At 63.1% G+C, this 21,970-nt stretch overlaps 2 protein-coding genes across 3 annotated transcripts in view; one reads left to right on the top strand and one right to left on the bottom strand.

Annotated features, from left to right (window-relative positions):
* SLC39A11 (solute carrier family 39 member 11) overlaps window positions 1-10,481 on the bottom strand; it is a 41,794-nt gene extending 31,313 nt beyond the window's left edge. Inside the window, exons 1-4 of the mRNA XM_050981571.1 lie at window positions 10,416-10,481; window positions 9,178-9,291; window positions 7,826-7,864; window positions 3,286-3,444 (exon numbers count right to left, since the gene is read on the bottom strand). Coding sequence (XP_050837528.1) covers window positions 3,286-3,444; window positions 7,826-7,864; window positions 9,178-9,285 — 306 coding nt within the window. The 5' untranslated portion in view covers window positions 9,286-9,291; window positions 10,416-10,481. The remainder of the gene's footprint in view (window positions 1-3,285; window positions 3,445-7,825; window positions 7,865-9,177; window positions 9,292-10,415) is intronic.
* A 2,033-nt stretch (window positions 10,482-12,514) lies between these two features.
* SSTR2 (somatostatin receptor 2) lies at window positions 12,515-21,764 on the top strand. Of its 2 annotated transcripts, XM_050981544.1 has the most exons (3): window positions 12,515-12,736; window positions 14,927-15,216; window positions 16,163-21,764. In XM_050981544.1, the coding sequence occupies exon 3, from the start codon at window positions 16,220-16,222 to the stop codon at window positions 17,327-17,329; it is 1,110 nt and encodes a 369-aa protein (XP_050837501.1). In that variant the 5' UTR covers window positions 12,515-12,736; window positions 14,927-15,216; window positions 16,163-16,219; the 3' UTR covers window positions 17,330-21,764. The 2 variants fall into 2 exon arrangements, with proteins under 2 accessions (XP_050837501.1, XP_050837502.1); XM_050981545.1 differs by lacking the exons at window positions 12,515-12,736; window positions 14,927-15,216 and adding an exon at window positions 15,651-15,708.
* Window positions 21,765-21,970: the final 206 nt, after the last annotated feature.

Here is a 21,970-nt window from a genome sequence, read left to right as displayed (position 1 = left end):
TGCCCTGAGCAAAGCAGGAATGCAGGAGCCCCCAGCTCCATCCTCCCCCTCCAGCAGGCAAAGCTCCACACTCCAGAACTCAGCAAAGCAGAAAATCCTGCCTTGGAAAGCTCCCCCTGCCCCAGCAAGGAGGCTGAGCAGGTGATTCGGGGGCTGGGAGTGCCAGCTGAAGAGGAAAAAGCACATTAGAGTGGGAATGGGGGCTGGGCAGTGGAACTGCAGCAGGGGAATCTGGGGGTGCTGCTCAAGCACCGGAGCCTGCAGCTCCCAGCTCCCCTGGGATGATGAACCCATCACAGAGCAGCAGGGAGAGGCAGGAGCAGCTTCCAGGCTTCCTCCAGGTGCACCCAGGACTGCCCTGCCTCGTCCCACCCACCCCAAAATCCCTGAATTATTGAGCTGGAGAAGCTCAGAGTCTGATGGTCTGCAGGACCATCAGGGTGTGGCTGCACGTTGGTCAAAACTGCAATTTTTCCCTCAGGCCCAAACCACAGCTGGATTAGGGAGCAGCTTTTTGGGGGGAGAGGGGCACTGGGAAGTGATTCCTGGTAAATATCTGCATTTTTAGCAGGAATTTCTTCCAGGAGAAGGTGCCAGGCGTTGGGAGGAGTTGCAGTGCCCATCCCTGGAGGTGGCACTCAGAGCTCTGGGGGGGTTTGCAGCCCCCAGCAGGACCAGCTGCCTCCCTCCCATTCCCAGCAGGGAATTCCTGCCTGCCCAGGGGCTCTGATCCACCAAAAGCAGCAGCCAGGGAGCTCCGGGAGCCTCGGGGGCTGCCCTGCACCCAAACCCCCAACCCCAGCCCTGGGGGATTGGGAACAGCCTGGGGACAGCTCCTGGGGACTCACAGACAGGGCTGGAATCCCTCAGGGGGGAAAAGCCCTCTGGGGACACCCAGTGCCACCCCAGCCACGCCCCCAGTGCCACCCCAGCCACCTCCCCAGTGCCACCCCAGCCACGCCCCCAGTGCCACCCCAGCCACCCCCCCAGTGCCACCCCAGCCACCCCCCAGTGCCACCCCAGCCACGCCCCCAGTGCCACCCCAGCCATGTTCCCAGTGCCACCCCAGCCACGCCCCCAGTGCCACCCCAGCCACTTCCCCAGTGCCACCCCAGCCACCTCCCCAGTGCCACCCCAGCCACGCCCCCAGTGCCACCCCAGCCACCTCCCCAGTGCCACCCCAGCCACGCCCCCAGTGCCACCACCACGCCCCATGCCACCCAGGTCCCCAGTGCCACCCCAGCCACGCCCCAGTGCCACCCCGCCACTCCCCAGTGCCACCCCAGCCACGCCCCCAGTGCCACCCCAGCCACGCCCCAGTGCCACCCCAGCCACGCCCCCAGTGCCACAGGCTCAGAGCTCTGACCCCTCGGGGTGGGGATCCTGCCCTGGGCAGCCTGGCCAGCTCCTGCTGCTCCCAGCTCACACCTGCACCTGAAAATCCAGCAGGAAAAGCAGCCAGGGAGTGCCCAAAGCCAGAGCCAGGGCTGGGGAACCCTCTGGGCATCCCTGGTGGGATTGCCCAGCAAGGGCAAGCAGCACATCCCAAACCCTGAGCACAGCCCAGCCCAGGAGGCAGAGCTGCAGACAGCTCTGAAGGATGAGGATAATAACACTTAATTCCAGCGTTCCTCTGCCTTTCAGCAGCCCCAAAATAGCTGCTGAGCCACCAGGGACCTGCTGCACTGAATTCTTAAAGTAAACTTTCCCTCAGAGCCTTCGGGGCTCGGCAGGGAAGATGCTGAGCCCCAAACCCTTTTTGGGAGAGGCACCAGAGGCTCCCCCAGCACCCAAAACCTCCCCAGGCACCAAATGAAAGCCTCATTTAAAGAAAAAAACGGGTTAAACGTGCCAGGAGGTCTGGGGAAACGAGGGAGAGCTCAGGAAAAAGGAAGGAAATGAAAAAGGAAGGAAATGAAAAAGGAAGGAAACGAAAAAGGAAGGAAGGAAACGAAAAAGGAAGGAAGGAAACGAAAAAGGAAGGAAGGAATTGAGAAAGGAAGGAAGGAAACGAAAAAGGAAGGAAGGAATTGAGAAAGGAAGGAAGGAATTGAGAAAGGAAGTTTACATTTTCCATTTCAGAGGAAACAGAAGGAAGAATTTTCCATTTTCTCCTGCCTGCCTCACACACCCCTGGCTTTCCAAACCAGGACAGAGTGACCCCACAAGGCCCAGCAATTCTCCTCCCAGCTGACTGGAGCTGGGACCCCTCCCCAAACGCCAGGGGAAGGGGAAGGCTGGTGCTGCAGACTCCTAAAAACCCCCCACTCCTTCCTCACAACCTCAGGCCAATAAAATCCCACTGAACTCAGCATGAAACCTGCAGGATCCCCTTGGCAGCGTGTGGAAATCTCCTCCCTGGCTGTGCCACTGGGGCTGCCAGCTGCAGAAATCCACCAGCTCCCCATTAATTTGTGTTTTTGGCAGCAGGCTCAGCTGCCTGCCTGGCGTGGGCAGCACGGCCAGGGCTGGCAGCTCTGCAGGTGCAGCCCCTGGGCTGGGACACGAGGTCACACCTGAGCTGGGGAGGAGTGCTGCCAGCAGAAAGGACAAAGGCACAACTGGGAAAGGGGGAAAACAGCGAGATTTATAAAAAAAAAAAAAACAACAAAAAAGCAGAGCTCAGCGAGTCTAGAGCTGCATCCAGCACAGCAGAGCCAGCCAGGGCTCAGGGAAATCACAACCTCATTAAATCTGGGAGAGAATCCACCCCTGCCCAGCTAGCAGCTGCTGCTGCTCCCGGCAGCTGAGGAAGGGCAGGAACCCCCCAGCCAGGAATTCCCTCTGACCAGGACTGGGAGGAGCTCCCAAACTGGGAATTCCCTCTGACAGCACTGGGAGGAGCTCCCAAACTGGGAATTCCCTCTGACAGCACTGGGAGGAGCTCCCAAACTGGGAATTCCCTCTGACAGCACTGGGAGGAGCTCCCAAACTGGGAATTCCCTCTGACAGCACTGGGAGGAGCTCCCAAACTGGGAATTCCCAGTGACCAGGACTGGGAGAGGCCCCCCAAACTGGGAATTCCCTCTGGTAACACTGGGAAGAGTTCCCAAACTGGGAATTCTCACTGACCAGGACTGAGATGATCCCCCAGCCCCCAAACTGGGAATTCCCACTGACCAGGACTGGGAGGAGTTCTCAAAGTGGGAATTCCCACTCCCCAGCCCTGGGCTGACCCCCAGCCCCCTCCCCAGCCCTGGGCTGACCCCCAGCCCCCTCCCCAGCTCAGGGCTGACCCCAGCCCCCTCCCAGCCCCCTCCCCAGCCCCCTCCCAGCCCCACTCACCAGCTCTGGCAGCAGCAGGTCGGCCCCATACACAAACGCTGCCCCCAGGGCAAAGCCAGCAGCCACAGGGAAGAAGGAGAAGGCCCCAAAGGTCCCGGATTCCTGGGCCAGCTCGATGGCTGGGGCCAGCAGGGACCAGTAGGAGGCTGCCAGCATCACCTGGGGACAGAAGGGGAGTGGTGAGATCCCAGGGGATGGAGGGAGGGAGGGAAATCCCGGGGCAGGAATGGGTGCAGGATGCAGGGAAGGAGCAGAACCCAAGGCTGCAGCAGGAGGGTGCTGGGAAGGGTGAGCCCAGCTCTGCCCCAGGAAATTCCCTTGGCAGGATGCTCAGAGCTCCAGAACGGTTTGGGCTGGAAAAAACCTCAAAGCCCATCCAGTGCCACCATGGCAGGGACACATTCCACTGTCCCAGGCTGCTCCCAGCCCTGTCCAAGCTGGCCTTGGGCACTGCCAGGGGCAGCCACAGCCCCTCTGGGCACCCTGTGCCAGTGTCCCAACAGCCCAAATGGGAATTCCTTCCCAGCTCCCAAACCTCCTGCCAGTGTCCCAACACCCCAACTGGGAATTCCTTCCCAACTCCCAAACCTCCTGCCAGTGTCCCAACACTCCAACTGGGAATTACTTCCCAGCTCCCAAACCTCCTGCCAGTGTCCCAACACTCCAACTGGGAATTCCTTTCCAGCTCCCACCCCAACCCTCCTGCCAGTGATCCCATAAAAATCCTGCCAGTTTTATGTCAATTATCTTCCAATCACAGATGGTTTGGGTTAGATGGGACCTTAAAGCTCAGCTCATTCCACCCCCTGCCGTGGGCAGAGACCTTCCACTGTATCAGGGTGTTCCCTCACTGGGAATTCCTCCCCAGTTTCCACCCCAAACCTCCTACCAGTGTCCCAACACCCTCACTGGGAATTCCTCCCCAGTTTCAACCAACCCTTCTGCCAGTGTCCCAAGAGCTTCCCACAGAATTCCTCCCCAGTTTCCCCCCCAAACCTTCTGCCAGTGTCCCAAGAGGTTCCCAACTCCCACTCCAAACCCCCAGCCAGTGTCCCAACACCCTCACTGGGAATTCCTCCCCAGTTTCCACCCCAAACCCCCTGCCAGTGTCCCAAGAGCTTCCCACAGAATTCCTCCCCAGTTTCCACCCCAAACCTCCTACCAGTGTCTCAACACCCTCACTGGGAATTCCTCCCCAATTCCCACCCCAAACCCCCTGCCAGTGTCCCAACACCCTCACTGGGAATTCCTCCCCAATTCCCACCCCAAACCCCCTGCCAGTGTCCCAACACCCTCACTGGGAATTCCTCCCCAGTTTCCACCCCAAACCTCCTGGCAGTGTCCCCACGCCTCCCCACAGGATTCCTCCCCAGCTCCCAGCCCCTCTGGAGGAGCTGCTGCCAGCCCAGGGCTCGGAGCAGGCTCAGGCCCCCAGGTGAGCAGGGAGGCAGAGCTGCCTCTGCTGCAGACACCCGTCCCTGGGGGCTGTGAGATTCTGCTGCTGTGAGTAAGAGGAGCCAGGCTTGTCATGTCAGCCTTAAGCAGGGCTGTCAAACCTCATATTTCAAATGCCACCTCCTTTAAAAAACAACCACACAGCCCAGCTGGAAGCACGGGGAGAGGCTCTGGAGAACGGTGCTGTCAGCTCACGTGAGGATCTCCTTTCCCCACGGCAAACAGAGCCCTGGCAGAGCTCAGCCCCCAGCTCCTGCCAGGATCCCACGGCTCAGGGCTCTGACACAGCTCTGAGCCAGCCCCAGCTGCAGGAAAAGGCCTTTATTCCATTTGTGCTGGGAAGCCCTGCTGCTTTGTCAGGGATTTCCAACAGCCCAAGGTGAGAGGGAGTCCCTCGGCAGCTTGTCCTCAGCTCAGGGTGGGATTCAGGAATTTGGGACCTCCTGGAGCTCCTGCCCACAACCCAAAACTCACACTGAGCCCAAAGCCCTGGGACACACAGCCCAAGTGTCCCCAAGCCAGCCCAGGCAGGAATAAAAGAGGAAAATCCCCCTGGATCAACAAACCTGGGAGCACCGGGGCACTGAGGAATTTCCACAGCTTCCCCTCCCTCCAGCCCCACTGAGCCAGGGACCCAAAGGGGATTTGGGGCATTTTCACAGCATTTGTGCTCCCAAGATGCAGCAATGCCATAAATGCAGCAGGACTGGGACAACACAGAGCAGGCAGGAGGCAGCTGGGGGACCCCCAAAGCCTCAGGAACCCCAAATCATCACTGGGGGACCCCAAAGCCTCACTGGGGGACCCCAAAGCCTGCCCTGGGCTCCAGCAGTGGGACAGGGGACAAAAACCAAGCAGTGACCCCAGATCTGTGCCCTCCCTCTGGTGGGAATCCCTCCAAACCCAGCAGGATTTAACCCAAACCTCTCCCAGGGCTGGCACCCCCTTCCCCAGGGATTCAGTGCAGGGATCCCCCAAATTCTGGGCTTCTCCTCAGCCCCCAGTCCAGGGATCCTCATTTTAAGTTAAAATTCAGAATAAACAGAGGCAGGGCTGGGCTGCAGTTAAATCCTGACTGAAGCAGGAGGGCCTGGGCACCCTCCTGTGGGATCCCTGGGATGGGAATGGGGACACCAAGGGACACTGGGGAGCAGGAAATCCTGGAAAAGCAGGTGGAGGATGAAGGCATTGGCAGGGCACTTTCCTTGCCAAACTTTTCCACTTGGCTTCGTGCAAGCTCCACGAGCAGCCCCAGCAGAGCTGAGGGAGCTCCTGGTGCTGTTTGAAGGGAATATTTGATCCCAGAGTGCCTGGGCAGGGCTGAGGATGATTTCCTGCTCCACCTGGGACAGGGCAAAACCCAAGTGCAGCCCAGGCAGAGGAAAGGCGGCAGGGAAGGGGCTGCAGGTGTTTGCCCAGCCCTGCAGCACCACAGAGAACAGCTGGGGGGGAGGAAATCCAAATCAATAAAAAAATCTCATGGAAGGATGTCAGGATTTCAGAGAAAAGGCAGAATTCCCCATCAGATGCCCCAGCAAGCACAGCTTTGTCTCTATGGAAACACAGAAACACAGAACCTCCTGCTCCTGCATGCAGAACTGGGATCTGCTGGGACTCCGGGAGGGAACTGGGGCAGGGCTGCAGGGAGCTGGGCTGCTCTGGGCCCTCCCCAGCCCAGGTGACACCTGGCACACCTGTGCCACCAGCAGGGGCAGCTCCAGCTGGCAGGATGCTCCCAGTACATCCCAGTTCAAGTTATCCACCCCAGCACCCCCAGAGCAGCTGGAGCATCTGCAGGGTCCTGGAGGCCAAGGGGGAAAAGGGGGAAGGGAGGAATTTAGGGAGGAAGAAAGGAATTCAGGGAGGAAAAACAGGGAGGAAAAACAGGGAGGAAAAACAGGGAGGAAAAACAGGAAAAACGGGAAAAAAGGAGAAAACAGGAGAAAACGGGAGAAAACAGGAAACGGAGAAAAGAAGGAAAAGAGGAGAGGAGAAGAAAGGAAAAAAGGGGGGAGGGAGGGAAGGAAGGAATGAACAAAGGGAGGACAGGGAAAGGTTCCTTGTGCTGTGAAACCCTTTTGAGGCAGGGAAAAGATGGAGACCCAGCTCTTGGCCAAGCCATGGCACTGCCAGCTGGGAAAATTCAAACTCTGGGGGATCCCGGTGTCCCCAGTGTCCCCCTGGCCCCTCCAGGCACCCCAGGCACAATTCCCCCTCCTGCTCCGAGCCCTGCCAGCTGGGAGAGCTGAGGGCAAAGCAAATGTTTGCAGGAGTTCTGCTCCCTGAGCCACACCTGGGCCAGGCTGGGCTGACTCAGCTGCTGCCAGGGTGACCTGGTGGCCTCAGCCAGGACAGCAGCTCCTCGTCCTGGTGGGGTTCCTGCAGAAATGCCAGCCCAGGGACCCCCTACAGCCACCAAGGGGGACAATCCCCACCCTGCAGGGAGCACAGCCAGCTCCTGCCACCCACCACGGCACCCAGGTGCCAGCAGGACACAGCCAGGGGCCAGCAGGACACAGCCAGGGGCACGTGGCAGAGCCCAGGTGCCACCAGGACACACCCAAGGGCACGTCCCAGGTGCCCTCCAGCACCTGCAGGGTGGGGTTGAGCAGCTGGACTCGATAATTAAAGAGGGAAACAAAGGGGATTTAATGAGTGTGGGTGTGGCCCCAGGTGCCCCAGCAGCTGGGCAGTGCCAGCCCCACACTGCCCAGGCCCTGCAGCGTTCCCAAATCCCACAGCTCCAGGGTCTCCTCCACATTTCACACTCAGCCTCCAGGGAGAGCTGCAGCTCTCTGTTCCCTCTCCTGCTGAGGGTTCAGAGCCCCCAGCCCAGCCCAGAGCCCCCAGGAAAGAGGGGGAGGAACTGCAGAGAGCCAAGGGCAGCGTGGGCACCTCATCATCCTGGTGCCACCTCCACCCTCAGCAGGAGCAGCCCGAGCCCTTCCCTGCCCTCAGGGAATCATCCAAGGGATTGGAACTGGAGTGGAGAACCCAACCAAGCGTGGAGGGGCTGCAGAGAGCACGGGGAGGAGGAGGAGGAGGAGGAGGAGGAGGAGGAGGAGGAGGAGGAGGCTGCACTCACCCCTGCAGCAAAGCCCAGGCTGCCATCCAGGATCCGCCTCTGGAAATAAAAGCAAACACAAACCCCCCTGAGCTGGTGGGGGGGCTCTGCCCCGGGGCTGGAGAGGGGCTCTGCACAGCCTGGGGGGGTTTGGGCAGGAATTGTGCCCTGGGATGGAAGGATGGGGTACCCAGAGCTGCCATGGGTGCCCCCCTGGAGCCCTGGCAGTGCCCAGGGCCAGGCTGGCACTGGGGTTTGGGCACCCCAGGAGCTCTGTCCCTGCCAGGGCAGGTTCTCAGCCCCTCCCCAAGGACAGAACCCCAGTGCTCCTCCACAGGGAGCCTCCCTCAGCAGGCAGCTCCTGAAGAAAGCATCACAAGACTGAGGCATAAATAATAAATCCATCTGGGCAATCTGGAGCACCCTGGCCAGGGGGGGCTCTAATTTTGGATCCAGGATGACTTTGAGCTCCCCACTTGGCTCCTTCTGAGCAGGGGCTGACCCAAATCCTGCCCTGGACACGTGGCAGCAGAAGCAGGCTGGGGGCAGGGGAGCTGCAGCTCCCACACAGAGCTCCAGGGGCACAGCCCAGGCTGGGCTTGGGAAAGGAGCTGGGAGCAGGCAGGAAAAGCCAGGCAGGAGCAGGGCACAGCCCAGATCCTGGGGGGTGCCAGGGCTCACCTGCCCCTGGACTGGGATCTGTGGGATCCCAGGGGCTGAGGGGCTGCCCTAGGGTTGGGATCTGTGGGATTCCAGGGGCTGATCCCAGGGGCTGAGGAGCTGCCCTAGGGTTGGGATCTGTGGGATTCCAGGGCTCAGGGGCTGATCCCAGGGGGCTCACCTGCCCTTGGATTGGAATCCTGTGAGATCCCAGGAGCTCAGGGGCTGATTCCAGGAGGCTTATCTGCCCTTGGATCAGGATCCCAGGGGCTGATTCCAGGGGCTCAGGGGCTGTCCCAGGGTTGGGATCCTGTGGGATCTGTGGGATCCAGGGCCCAGGGGCTGCCCCAGGGTTGGGATCCTGTGGGATCCAGGGCCCAGGGGCTGCCCCGGGGCTGGGATCCTGTGGGATCTGTGGGATCCAGGGCCCAGGGGCTGCCCCATGGTTGGGATCCTGTGGGATCCAGGGGCTGTCCCAGGGTTGGGATCCTGTGGGATCTGTGGGATCCAGGGCCCAGGGGCTGCCCCAGGGTTGGGATCCTGTGGGATCTGTGGGATCCAGGGCCCAGGGGCTGTCCCGGGGTTGGGATCCTGTGGGATCTGTGGAATCCAGGGCCCAGGGGCTGTCCCAGGGTTGGGATCCTGTGGGATCCAGGGCCCAGGGGCTGCCCCGGGGTTGGGATCCTGTGGGATCTGTGGGATCCAGGGCTCACCTGGCCGCTGGAGAAGACGAAGACCAGCGCCGAGCCGGCTGCTGTCAGCCCCCAGGTGAGCAGCGTCCCCAGCAGCGCCTGCAGCCCCGGGCCCAGCCCCGGGATCATGCTGGCCTAGGGGAGAGGAGCAGCCTTGGGAGAGCAGCCAGGGACCCCCAAAGCCCAGCCCACCCCCTCTGCACCCCACAGCCAGCCCAACCATCCCCCCCTACCCCCTTAGGCCAGGCTTTGCAAGTTAAGCCCAGCTCATGGGGACCCACCTGGAGCAGAGCCCCGGGGGGATTGGGGGGGTCACAGCTCACCCAGACCCCTTCCTGTGCCCCCAGCCCGCTTTTCCTGCTGTGGGAGGTGAAAACCTCAAAGCACCCGCTCCTGGCACCTCGGGAGAGGGGAAAAGGGCAGCAAACCCCGGGGGATGGGCAACTAAACCCTGGGAATGGGCAACCAAACCCTGGGAATGGGCAACCAACCCAGGGAACGGGCACCGAGCACTGGGAACAGCCCAGGGAGCAGCAGTGCCAGGGAAATCCAGCCAGGCTGGAAATCCACATTAATGAATTTATGCCACACACCTGCGTGGAAACGTTTATGTGTAAATAAATGGAATATACAGGCATTGATAGGTTTCTGTGTGAATATTTATGAAATATACCCACACACTGGCAGCTCCAAAGGCTCTCCCAGCCTCGTCCCAAGGTTTTCCCAGCCCCTGCCCGGCTCAGACCCCCCCGGGATGATTCCCCCTTCCTGCAGGGGGTCCTACAGCCCACCCAGGAGCACCCAAACACCCCCAAATCCCCCCTCCCCAAGCCTTCACCGGCAGCCTCGGGGCCTCCAACCGCGGGGCCGGTCCCGGGACCCCCGAACCCCCAAACCCGGAGCTCCAGCCGGTCCCGGGACCCCCGAACCCCCAAACCCGGAGCTCCAGCCGGTGCCAGAACCCCCGAACCCAGAGCCCCCGGACCCCGAGCTCCCCAAACCCGAGCCCTCCGGGCCAGCCCCAGGACCCCCGCACCCCGTACACCCCTGAGCCGCTGGTTCGCCCCAGGACCCCCGAACCCCCCAGACCCGCAGCCCCGGAGCCGCCGCAGGCCCCGAACCCCCCGAACGCGGCGCCCCCGGTGCCCCGGCCGCTGCCAGGAGCCCCGGTACCCCCAGACGCGGGGCTCCGAGGCGGTGCCAGGGCCGGGGCAGTACCAGAACCCCCATCCCATCCCGCCCCGGTTCCCCCCCGGTACCTGGACCTGACCCGGGCCGGTCCCGCCGCCGCTTCCGGGTGCGCACACGTGTCCGCGGGCAGGCCCCGCCCCCCGGGGCGCTCAGCCAATGGCAGCGCGGCGGGGGCGGGCCCGCCCGCGGCTCTGCGGTTGGCGCGGGCGCGGCGGCCTCAAAGCGAGGCGGGCGGGCGGCGCGGGCGGGCGCGACAAGGCGGTGCTGTCGTGTCGCTGTCGTTCATTGTCACCGCCTCCCCCGCTGCAAAGAGACCCCCGGACACAGCTCCGCCTTGGCATTAAAGTGACCTGAGAGCACCCTCACCTTACTGCCACCCCCGTAATCAGCCCGGCTAATTAACAAGGTTAATGAGCAGCACGCGGCAGCGCGGGGACGAGCAGAGCTGGCTCCGTGGCTAGCGGCTGTCACTGTCACTCGGGGGGTGCAGTCAGAGTCCCCCGTCCGCTCGCGGGTGTCACAGAATCCCGGAATTACTGAGACTTCTGTCACCGGGTGCCACCTTGTCCCCAGGGCAGGGCTCCGGGTGCCACCTCCGGGGACGGGCACTGAGCCCTCCCTGGGCAGCTCCTCCCGATGCCTCACAGCCCTTCCCGGGCAGGGATTGCTCCTGATGCCCTGACACCCCCAAAACATCAGCACAGCTGCGCAGGGGACAGAGGCTGCGCTGTCACCGATTGTCGCCGGTCACAGAGCCCGGGGTCCCCTCCTGTGCCACGCCACACGGAGCAGGGGTGGCAGAAGGACAGAGGGACACATCTCATGAGCTGTGTGCCACAGCCTCTGCTCAGCCCCAGCTGGGAAAGGTCAGGGACGTTTGAAAGCTCCCTGATTTAGGATTTAATCAACCCCGTAATTGCTGCATCCCTCATTAGCTGCAGGGCCAGGTGCCAGCTGGGAGGGACACGGGGACAGACACACGGAGCTGCCCCCGCCACCCCAGGGACCCGGAATGAGGCTGTGACAGCGTGCTGGCAGGGCTGGGGACAGCTGGGACCCGGCAGGGCTGGCCCAGGGGACACGGGGACACGGCAGGGCTGGCCCTGGGGACACGCTGCCCCCGGTGGGGGTGGCTGGCAGAGATGGCCCTGCCTGGGGACGTGTGGGTGGCAATGGGGACAGCCGTGGTGGCTTTGTGCAGGAGCATCAGCAAAACCAACTGCCACCCCCAGTCCTCAGTGTCACTTCTCTGTGCGGGGACATTTCAGTGTCACAGCCCTGCCTGTGTCAGTGTCACAGCCCTGCCTGTCCCCTCAGTGTCCCAGTGTCACAGCCCTGCCTGTCCAGCAGAGAAGGAGCAGCCCCAGAGCCTCCAAAATGCCCATGAAACCCCCAAAGGGGACAAATCTGCTGCCATGTCCCATCAGGGTGAGCGAGACCCCTCAAGAGGCAGCTCCAGGGATTTGGGGCACCCAAATCCTTTGGGGTTTTTGCCACGAGCTGTCTGGGGCAGAGAGGCACGTCCTGCAGGGCTGGCAGCAGGCACTGCCGGCTGGGGATGTCCCTGGGAAGGGCCAGCGTGTCCCTGCAGTGTCCCCTCCGTGCAGGCTGGGCTCACGGCCGGGCTCTTTCCCAACCCAAATCCATCTGTGTCAGCCTGGAGCCAGCCGGGAATGGCGAGACAGGCACTGGGGACACGCGGGGCTGTCCCCAAGGACGGGCCAGGCGGGGTCACGGTCCCATCCCAGGGCACGGAGGAACGCTGCCATCCTCCTCCTCCTCTTCCTCCGTCCGGGCGGGACGCGAGGGTCCCGGCGGGGGCTGTCACCAGCGGTGACATTTCCATCTGGAACAAAGCCCGGCTGCCACAGCCAGCCTGCTCAGGCCCGCTTTGGTGCCAGGACCGTGGCAGAGCGGGCACAGGAGCCGGGATCTGCGGCCAAAGGCTGCCAAGGGCTCCTCAGTGTCAGCGCTGCGGGCCGTGATTCACCGAGCGGCGGCTCCGAGATCAATGAACCAATTAGGGAGGCAATTAACGGCGGGCGAGAAGGGCAGGGCGGCGGGGGAGGAAGGAACCGGCTGGGGGAGCCCTGGGAGCTGGGATGGGGTGTGGAGGGGAGACCCCCGGGATGGGGTACAGAGGGGGGTGTGGAGGCTGCCCTGGACCCTGGGTGTGGATGATGCCCTGGGTACCAAAAGGTTCTGGATGTTACCCTGGAACCTGCGGGATCTGGATGCTGCCCTGGATCCTGGCAGGTCCGGATGCTGCCCAGGATCCCGGGGAAGGACACTGTCCTGGATCCCAGCTGTGGATGCTGCCCTGGATCCCAAGAGGTTCTGGAGGATGCCCTGGATCCTGTGGGATGGACACTGCCCTGGATCCCAGAAGGTGTGGATGCTCTCCTGGATCCCTGGGGTGTGGATGCTGCCCTGGATCCTGTGGGATGGACACTGCCCCGGGTCCCGGCAGGTCCGGATGCTGCCCTGGACACTGCCCCGGGTCCCGACAGGTCCGGATGCTGCCCTGGACACTGCCCCGGGTCCCGGCAGGTCCGGATGCTGCCCCGGGCGCAGGTGACGGCGCCGGCGCCTCTGCCCCGCCATCCATCAGCGCTGCAGACGCTCCCGATTAGATCTGGCAGGCACCAGCCGGGTCCTGCCGCGCCTCGGGCTGCGGGGACGCGGCCCAGACTGTTTGTCTGGCTAATTAGCAGAGAGCGAAGCCTCCCCCCAGCCCGGGCATCCCTGAAACGCGGCCAGGCCGCCTCCAGGCACGAATCAGCAGAGCCACAGAAGCCAACCGGGGCTGCTGGGCTGCAGCTGGGAAGGGAAAAGGCAGGGAAAGGGCAGGGCCAGCCCGAGCGCCCCTGGGACAGAACTGCACGGTCATCCCTGCCTGTGCTGGCCTTGTCCCCACGGGGCAGGGGACAGCGGGGTCCCTCTGAGGGCAGTGGGGGGCTGGGGTGTCTCAGGGCTGGCTCTCCAAAGAGAGATCATCAAGAGATACACGGGGATCCTCGGGCTGGCTGCACAGCAAACCCTTCCCCTCCTGGGGGACAGCAGCTGCACCCCATTCCAGGATGGCCCAGCCCTGCCCAGCCCAGCCCAGTCCCCCCATGCCATGGATCCAGGAGAAAGGCCAGCTCACCCTACCCCTCCGTTGGCATCCCAGCCCCAGCTCCTTACAACACTCATTTCCAGGACAGGGGTCGAGAGCTCTGTTTTCCACAGGGACTCTTGTGGAGCAGCTGGGAAGGGACGGCAGAAAGCTTGGAAAGGTTTTTAAAGCCTCTCTGTGGTCACGTAACCCCCGTGCCCCTCTCCCAGGAGTTATTTTGGCCGTGTGGGAAGGGGCTGTGTGTTCCTCCTCTCTCCAGCCCTGCCAGTAAATGGCTTTTCAGCGCTGCGGATGCTTCCCAGGCAAAAGGACAAAGAGGAGTTTATCTGCCAGCACCAAACCAGCTGCTGGTACAGCGTCCCTCTGAACCAGGGACCACCCAGGGATGCCGAGCAGACTCTGCTCTGGGCTTTAATTCAGCCCCCAAACCAGGCAGGATAAAAACAAATCCCTTCAAAAGGCTCAAGGATGGCTTCCTGACTCAGGCAGCTGCTGCTGCCCTCCTCCTGGATGGAGACCAGCTCTGATCTGCTCCTCAATACCCACCGGGCCATCATTTCATTAATTTTATGGGGTTTTTAATGAAGATCAGATCTGGGTTCAGCCAGGCTGAACTGGCTGGATTCCCCCAGCTCCCTGGCCCGGCTTCCCAACCAGGAGAGAGAGGCAGGGAGGGGCTGGAGCCCTGGTGCTCCCCAGGCAGCCCCAGGAGCTGGGAGCGCCCAGGGATCCCTGTGCTCCCCTGCCCCAGCCCTCTGGGCTCTCTGCAGCTGGGACAGCCCCCTGCCAGCCGGGCTGAGCTCAGTGCCAGGCCTTGGTGACCCGGGAGCCCCGGGGAGGGACGTGGCAGTGTCACCTGCTCCGGGCAGAGATTCCAGGAGGCAGCGCTGGGAATGCTCCCAGGCACCGCTGCCCAGGCAAGGACATGGCTGCTGGGCACGGGAACCAGCCAGGAGAGGATAAAACAGCTCTGGGAAGGTCACAGGGCACCAAACCCCTCTGCTGGGCTCTCCTCCCTCCTCCGGGGGCCGGTGCAGCCACCCAGGGCTGGTTCCTCGGGACACTCCAGAGATCCGATCCCCTTCAGCCACCCCTCCTCTCCCACTATTACCGGGACATTAATTCCCACATCCTCTTCAGCAGAAGCAGCTTTTTCCTGCCTCCTAAAGATTAATGAGGCTGATAACGACTCTGCCGGTGCTCCAGGACCTGATGTCTTTAGATCCGCCTTGGGAAGAGGATGGCGAAGTGAAAACGAGGAGCTCCCGGCCGCGCTCGGCAGCCTCGGCGCGGGGCTCTTTGTTCACAGTCACTCTTAATTTCCTGCTCTCTATTGTCTCCTGGACAAGTGATGGGAAGAGGGGCAGGAATAGAGATAATTTAATTGCTCTCGAGATCCCAAACAAACCTGAGCAGAGGTTATCTGCCCCAAACCTCTCCTTTTTGGTCTTCCTCCTCCAGGGAGAGCTGTGGCAGGAGACACCTGTGCTGCACGTGTCTCCAGAGACCCCAAATATTTCAGCATCACCTTCCAGCCTCTCCCAGATGGGAGGACCAGCAAGGACCTGCCTTGGCTTGGCTGCGGAGGCAAGGTGCAAACTCCCGGGGCCAAGGAATTTCCAGCGTTCCAGGGAGCCTTTGGGGCTCTCAGAAGCCGTTTGGGTCACCCTCCATTGGGACACAGCACGCTGCCCTCTCCCTGGTGCCTCTGGAGAAGCTGAGGCCGTGGCTGCTGGAGCCAAAATGTAGCGGTACAGTGGGGAGGCAGGGCTGGAGGCAGGGTGGGCACCGGCGGGGAGGGAATGCAGGCAGGGTGGGCAGCGCAGGGTGGGCAGGGCAGGCAGTGTGGGCAAGGTGGGCAGCACAGGGTGGGCAGGAAGGGGAAGGTGGGCAGCACAGGGTGGGCAGCGCGGGGTGGGGAAGGTGGGCAGAGCAGGGTGGGCAGCGCAGGGTGGGCAGCGCGGGGTGGGGCAGGTGGGCAGAGCAGGGTGGGCAGCGTTGGGTGGGCAGCGCGGGGCGCTGCGGGCTGTCCCCGCCCCGGCCCCGCAGAGCCGCCCCGCGCTGGGCGGGGCGCAGCCGGTGCGCTGGTCCAGCGGCGGAGCCGCGCCGGGAGCGGGTGCGCGGAGCCGTGCGGAGCCGTGCGGTGCGGAACCGAGCGGAGCCCAGCGGGGCACCGGTGCTGCCGGCGCCTCCCCGGTGCCCGCCGGGCTGGGCCGGGCCGGGCCGGAGGGCGGCTGGAGCAGGTGAGCGGCGGGGCAGCACCGCCCGGTGCCCTCTGCGGCGGAGACACGGGGCCGGGGCTGGGGGGCTCCCCGCAGCGAGTTCGTCGCCCACCGGAGCCGCCCGGGCTCGGCGTGACGGTGCTGGCTAGGAGGGAAGGGGCTGCACCCGCCGAAGGGCCGGGAGAGGAGGAGGCTTTCCCCCGGCGCTCGGTGCTCCCGGGCATCAGTCGCACCCACCGGGACGCATCAGCTGGATTTGTGGAGTCGTAAAGGCTCCGGGATCGCCAGAGCGAGGAGGAGCTGTGGCGTGCTCGGGCAGGCTGCTCCAGGAGGGGACACGGCCAGATGGGTTGGGAACCCCCCCCTGCAGGGAGCCTCTCTCCCGCTGAGCTTGGCAGCAGGATGGACAGATCTTCCCCAGGAATCCCTTCATTTCTATTCACTCCCTGATTTCTAGAATCTTCTCTCTCCCCAGAGCCAGAGGGAAGATGACATCTCGGCACCTCTGAGCCACCAGCGCCCAGGGAGAGCCATGGAGTACGAGCTGCCCAACGCCACCGCCTTCTGGTTCTCCCCGGCCTCCCCCTTTGAGAACTTCTCCCTGGAGGCGCCCACCAACACCTCCCAGAACACCACGGGCCAGCACTTCGACCTGACCAGCAACGCCATCCTCACCTTCATCTACTTCGTGGTGTGCATCGTCGGGCTGTGTGGCAACACGCTGGTCATCTACGTCATCCTGCGCTACGCCAAGATGAAAACCATCACCAACATCTACATCCTCAACCTGGCCATCGCCGACGAGCTCTTCATGCTTGGCCTGCCCTTCCTGGCCATGCAGGTGGCCCTGGTGCACTGGCCCTTCGGCAAAGCCCTCTGCAGGATCGTCATGACCGTGGATGGCATCAACCAGTTCACCAGCATCTTCTGCCTGACGGTGATGAGCGTCGACCGGTACCTGGCCGTGGTCCATCCCATCAAATCTGCCAAGTGGAGGCGGCCCAGGACAGCCAAAATGATCAACGTGGCCGTCTGGGGCGTCTCCCTGCTGGTGATCATGCCCATCATGATTTATGCCGGGGTGCAGCACAACCACGGCAGGAGTAGCTGCACCATCATCTGGCCGGGAGAGTCGGGCGCCTGGTACACGGGGTTTATCATCTACGCCTTCATCCTGGGCTTCCTGGTGCCTCTCACCATCATCTGCCTTTGCTACCTGTTCATCATCATCAAAGTCAAGTCCTCGGGCATCAGGGTGGGCTCCTCCAAGAGGAAAAAGTCTGAGAAGAAAGTCACCAGAATGGTGTCCATCGTGGTGGCCGTCTTCATCTTCTGCTGGCTCCCCTTCTACATCTTCAACGTCTCCTCCGTGTCCGTCATGATCGTGCCCACGCCCGTCCTCAAGGGCATGTTCGACTTCGTGGTGGTGCTGAGCTACGCCAACAGCTGTGCCAACCCCATCCTCTACGCCTTCCTGTCCGACAACTTCAAGAAGAGCTTTCAGAACGTCCTGTGCCTGGTGAAGGTCAGCGGCATGGACGAGGCCGACCGCAGCGACAGCAAGCAGGACAAATCCCGCCTCAACGAGACCACGGAAACGCAGAGGACCCTGCTCAACGGCGACCTGCAGACGAGCATCTGAGGGGACAGCGGGGCGGGTTTGTCCTGCCCGCGCCTCTCCCTGGCTGCAGCAGGGGGTAGCACCGCGGGGTCAGGGCAGGAATGCCACCTGAGGGGATGGCTGCGAGCGCCCGGTGGCCTCGGGGCTCCTCTGCTGGGCTCCTCTCTGCTGGGTTGGCTTTCGAGTGCTGGGAAGGATACGGGTCAGGAGGAGCCGCCTCGCCAGGAAAACAAAGACAACTCACGGCGACACCAAAGTGCCACCGTGGGCGCAGGTACGGCCGGGGTCCCCCGTGCCACCCTCGGGGCCGGCTGGCTTTGGGGCTCTGCACCTGGACACACCGGGGGACCTCAGGAGGAGCCGAGGCCACAGGTGTGTGACAGCACGGGGACGCGCCCACCTGGTGGGAGCTGCTGGCGGGTGTCCCTTCCGAGGCAACCAGGATGTTGGGATTGCGTTTTCCCGGGTTTCTCCTTGCTCCGCCGCGTGTCCTGTCGCCTCCCCGCGCTGTGCTCCTGCCGCAGCCCTCTGCCCGGAGGGGACAGGCCAGCACTGAGGTGACATCCCCGCGGGAAGCAGCTGTGCCCCCGCAGCAGCCCCTCTGACGCCGCCCTGCCGTGTCCCCCTGCAGCGGAGCCCTTTCCCTGGCCCTGCCGCAGATTTTCCGCTCGGATGGAGAATTTCCCTCTTTGCCCTCCCCGGTGGCCGCTGCCCCTCCCTCCCTCCCTCCGCCCGCACCGGCCGGTCCCATGCTGCGCCGGCAGCCGCGGCCGCTGCTCCGGGCATCGCGAGCGCTCCGTTCCCTGCCGGGAAAGCCTTGGAAGTGTTTCAGCGGCGGTGACACGCTGGAGGAGCCTGGCACGGGCACCTCACGCTGCCAGCCTCCTGCACCCGGCTCGGACCAGGGTTTGTGCGGCCACGGCTCCGAGGATCTCCGGGCTGACACCTCCCTGCTCCTTCCAGGCAAGTCACGCCGGAGGCAGGGGTGATGGAGACGATGGGGACGGGCAGGGGGGCCTGGGGACTCGCTCCCCACCCTTGTCCGAGCCGAAGGCAGCGGGCAGAGCAGACAACGGGGCTCCCAGCAGCCGGGGATGGGGAAGGGCAGGGCAGCGCGGATCCATCCCCTGGATGCTGCCCTGTGCGAGGGGTGGCGGGGCTGGCCCCACATCCGCTCTATTTGCCTTCCCAAGACTGTCCCGAAGCGTTCGGCTCTGTCCCAGTCCCTGTCGCTGTCCCTGGCTGCCCTCCCAGCTCGGCATAAGCCCGGGGCTCTGGAGCCCTGACCCTCGCCCAAGCCCCTCCTTGGCCAACGCCGCGGGAGCTCCAGGGAAAGCCCAGGGGAGAGGGAGAAGTGGCGGCTTCCTGCCGGAGCACCCGGAGCAGCGGCCGTGCCAGAGGCCGGATCCGTTCACAGGCCCCTGCTGCGGAGCCGAGCCGTGGGAACGGGGGGTTTGGGCGGAGAGAGCAGCCGGGGCTCGGTCACCCTGCCCGTGCCACCCACCCTGGTGCCACCATCGCCGGCAGAACGGAGCCTCCGCCCCGCAGTACAATCGGTGTGGGAGGTGGGGTCGCAGCAGGTGCCACCTGCCTTGGGGTGCCACTAGCTCAGCCGGGCCACGCTCCATCTCGGCTGAAGTCTGCCCATGGCTGTGCCCAGATCCTGCCGCAGATGCCAGCCCGGGCCATCCCATCCTGCTGTGCCACCCCTGCCAGCTCCCCAGAGTGGCTCAGTGCCAGGGTACCTGCTCCTGGCTCTGCATTTACTGCAAGACAAAGCAGAGCCATGCCGCCAATTGTTTGCTTTTAACTCTTTCCTGCTCCTCCGAGGAACAGTGCCCGCCTTCAGGTGCCCGTGTGTGGCACCTCCCTGTCCCCGGCTGGGCACAGAGCCGGGCGCTGGGTGGGGAGCGCGGCTGACCCCGGGCTCGGGGCACGGCGGTTCCCTGCTGACGCTGCAGGAATTGCAGCAGCTCGGGGCACAGGGAGGGCCCGGGGAGGGCCGGGAGCGGGGCTGGGCTCGGTGTCACAGCCGCAGCGATGCGTCAGTGCCGCCGTGGGCAGTCGGTGGGGGCGGCGTGTGCGCGGAGGGCGGGCGTGTGATGATGGGGAGGGGGATGTGTGCTGGGGAGGGGGATGTGTGCAGCCCCCAGCACTCACCTGCAGCCAGGCCAAACCCGGTTTGCCGGTGTCTGACTCCGTCCCAGCCGTGTCCGTGCAAGCCCTGTCACCAAAATCCGGAGGGATGAGGAGGGACACCTGTTCCCAGCTGTATCCCCACAGGAGCAGCTCCCTCTACGCTGGTTTGATGTGGAAATGCAGAAATCCTGGGAATTCCCTGCCCAGGTCAGCTTTGTCCTGGCAAACCCGCAGGCAGTGACATTTGGGTGCTCAGAGTGGGATCTGAAATGTGTCCCCGCTTTGCTGGGATGGGGATCACGGGGCTGCAGGTGAGGGATGAGGGGTGTGGGGCGCTGCCACCAAAATCCCAAAGGCCCCGGAGGCAGCATGCAGCAGGACAGGGGCACCAGGTGGCTCCTGGGGGCTGCCAGGGCTCTCCTTGGCCACCTCTCCACAGCTCACTGAGGAAAAAGAGCAGGAAAGCAAAATGTTCTGCCTTGGAGCTCTGGGAGGGAGCTGCAGCCACGGCCCAGCAGTGGCTGTAAAACCAGCAAAATAAAACCTTCTGCTGTTCATTGCTGACTAATAAACATCAGCCCCGCCGCTGCTGCTGCCGGTAACGAAGTTTTCCTTCCCAGCCACTTGATTTTAGTGGGAACTTGACCTCAGATTGGATCTGCTCTGCAGAGCCTCGCAGGGCTGCTGGCAGCAGGGTGAGGAATCTCTGCCGGTGGCTGCAGAGCCAAGAGACTGAGCCTGCAAGTGCTTCACACCCAGGCTGGGAGCGGTGACAGCTCCTGCCTGCAGAGGCAGGGAGGGCGTTTTCCCAAATCCCAGGCGGTGGGAAGCATGGAGTGGGGTGTGCCACGAGCTCCCTGGGATGCCCAGAGCAGGGGCTGGGTCACTCCTGCACCAGCCTGCCAGTCCCAGCGAGGCCTCCCCAAAGCCCAGGGGAACCAATTCCCCTTTTCCTCCTTACCACGGCTTCCCCAGAGAGGCTGAGGGGTGGCTCCACAGCTCCCCAGTCCCATGGATCCACCTGCATGGAGACATCCCTGCTGTCCCTTCCCCATCCCGTGTGCCCTCAGACCCAGCCTGGCTCTGGGCACTCTGCTGGCCAGTGCTCTGCTTTGCTTCAGAGCCAAATCCTGCTCAGGTGGGCAGCAGGGGCTGGGGCTGGAGCTGGAGCCCTCCCAGAGCATCTCTGCAGCTCCTCGTGCTGCCTCCAGGGCTGCCTTGGACTGAAATTATCTCCTGCTGAACTGCACTGCCGTGTGTTGGGGGGTTCCCCACCCTGCCACGGTGGGAAGAGCCTTGTCTTTGTGGGACACTCCACTGAGGGCTCCCAGAACTGCCCAGGTCCCCATCCCAGGCAAGGAGAGCTCCCAGGCTCCGATCCAGCCTCAGAACTGATCCCAAACAGCTCAGGGAGAGTCTCCATCCCCTCCCTGCTGCTGCTCCAAGGGGGAATCACCAGCGAGGCACCAGCACAGGACACAGCAGACCCCAAAGCTGCTGAGTCTGGAACAGACTGCTGCTGCCCAGCCCAGGGCACAGGGCAGCCCTGCCCTTCCCTGCCAGCCTCTGGCACCCAGCCTGGCACCTGCCCATCCTGAGGGATTCCAGCTCCACTCCCTGCTTGCTCCAGGGCCTGGCCTGTGAAAAGCCAGGACAGGAGAGCCAGCCTGGGAGGATCCTCCTCTTATATGAACATTTCATATTTCTAAAAATCGAAACTTAAAACTCCAACACTCCTCCAGCTGTGTCCCGACCAGGAGATGCTGAGGGATGCAAAGCCTGGCCACTTCCTCTATCCATCCATCCCTCCATGGATTCCATCCCTCCATCCATGGATTCCATCAATCCCTCCATGGATTCCATCCCTCCATCCCACCCCACACCGTGTTTGATTGTAAATACATGTAAATTGTATATTCTGGGTGTGCCCAGGGGGGTTTTCTGTTCCCTGACACAGCCCCACAGGGCACCTTTGGCTCCCTCCCCGTGTGCCAGGGGTTGGTGGCACTGGGGGGGACCATGGAGGCTGCTGCCACTCTGCCAGGTGACTTCTGCAGGGCCAGGGAGGTGAAGGGAGGTCTCTGTTCCCTGCAGAGCTCCAGGCCCCCAGCAGCACCGTCCATCCCCCGTGTCCATGCCCTGTCAGAGGCTCCGTGGTGACCAGGACGTGCCGAGGCCATGTCCCTGCTGCCAGCCCTGTTTTCCTCCCTGGCAATCATTCCTCAGTGTCCTGGTGTGGGACTGAGCCTCCCTGCAGAAAAGGCTCCTGACTGCCACGGTCTGTGCCATGGGGAGGAAAATAAAAGATTTTCCTACAGTTTCTGGTGGACTGTGTGTGTGTTGGAGCAGCGGGATACGAGCCAGGCTCGGACACCTCCCTGCGAGGGCATCCCAGGATTTTCAGGTTGGAAAACCCCTCAAAGATCTCCGAGTCCAACCTTGGCACTGCCCAGGCCACCACTGCCCCTGTCCCCAAGTGCCACATCAGCACAGCTTTAAATCCCTTCCCCCAGGGATGGGGAC

This window comes from Serinus canaria, chromosome 18, assembly GCF_022539315.1.
Source record: "Serinus canaria isolate serCan28SL12 chromosome 18, serCan2020, whole genome shotgun sequence".
NCBI lineage: Eukaryota > Metazoa > Chordata > Aves > Passeriformes > Fringillidae > Serinus > Serinus canaria.
The sequence above is the reverse complement of the archived record's forward strand: the minus strand, read 5'-3'. Positions and strand labels throughout refer to the sequence as shown.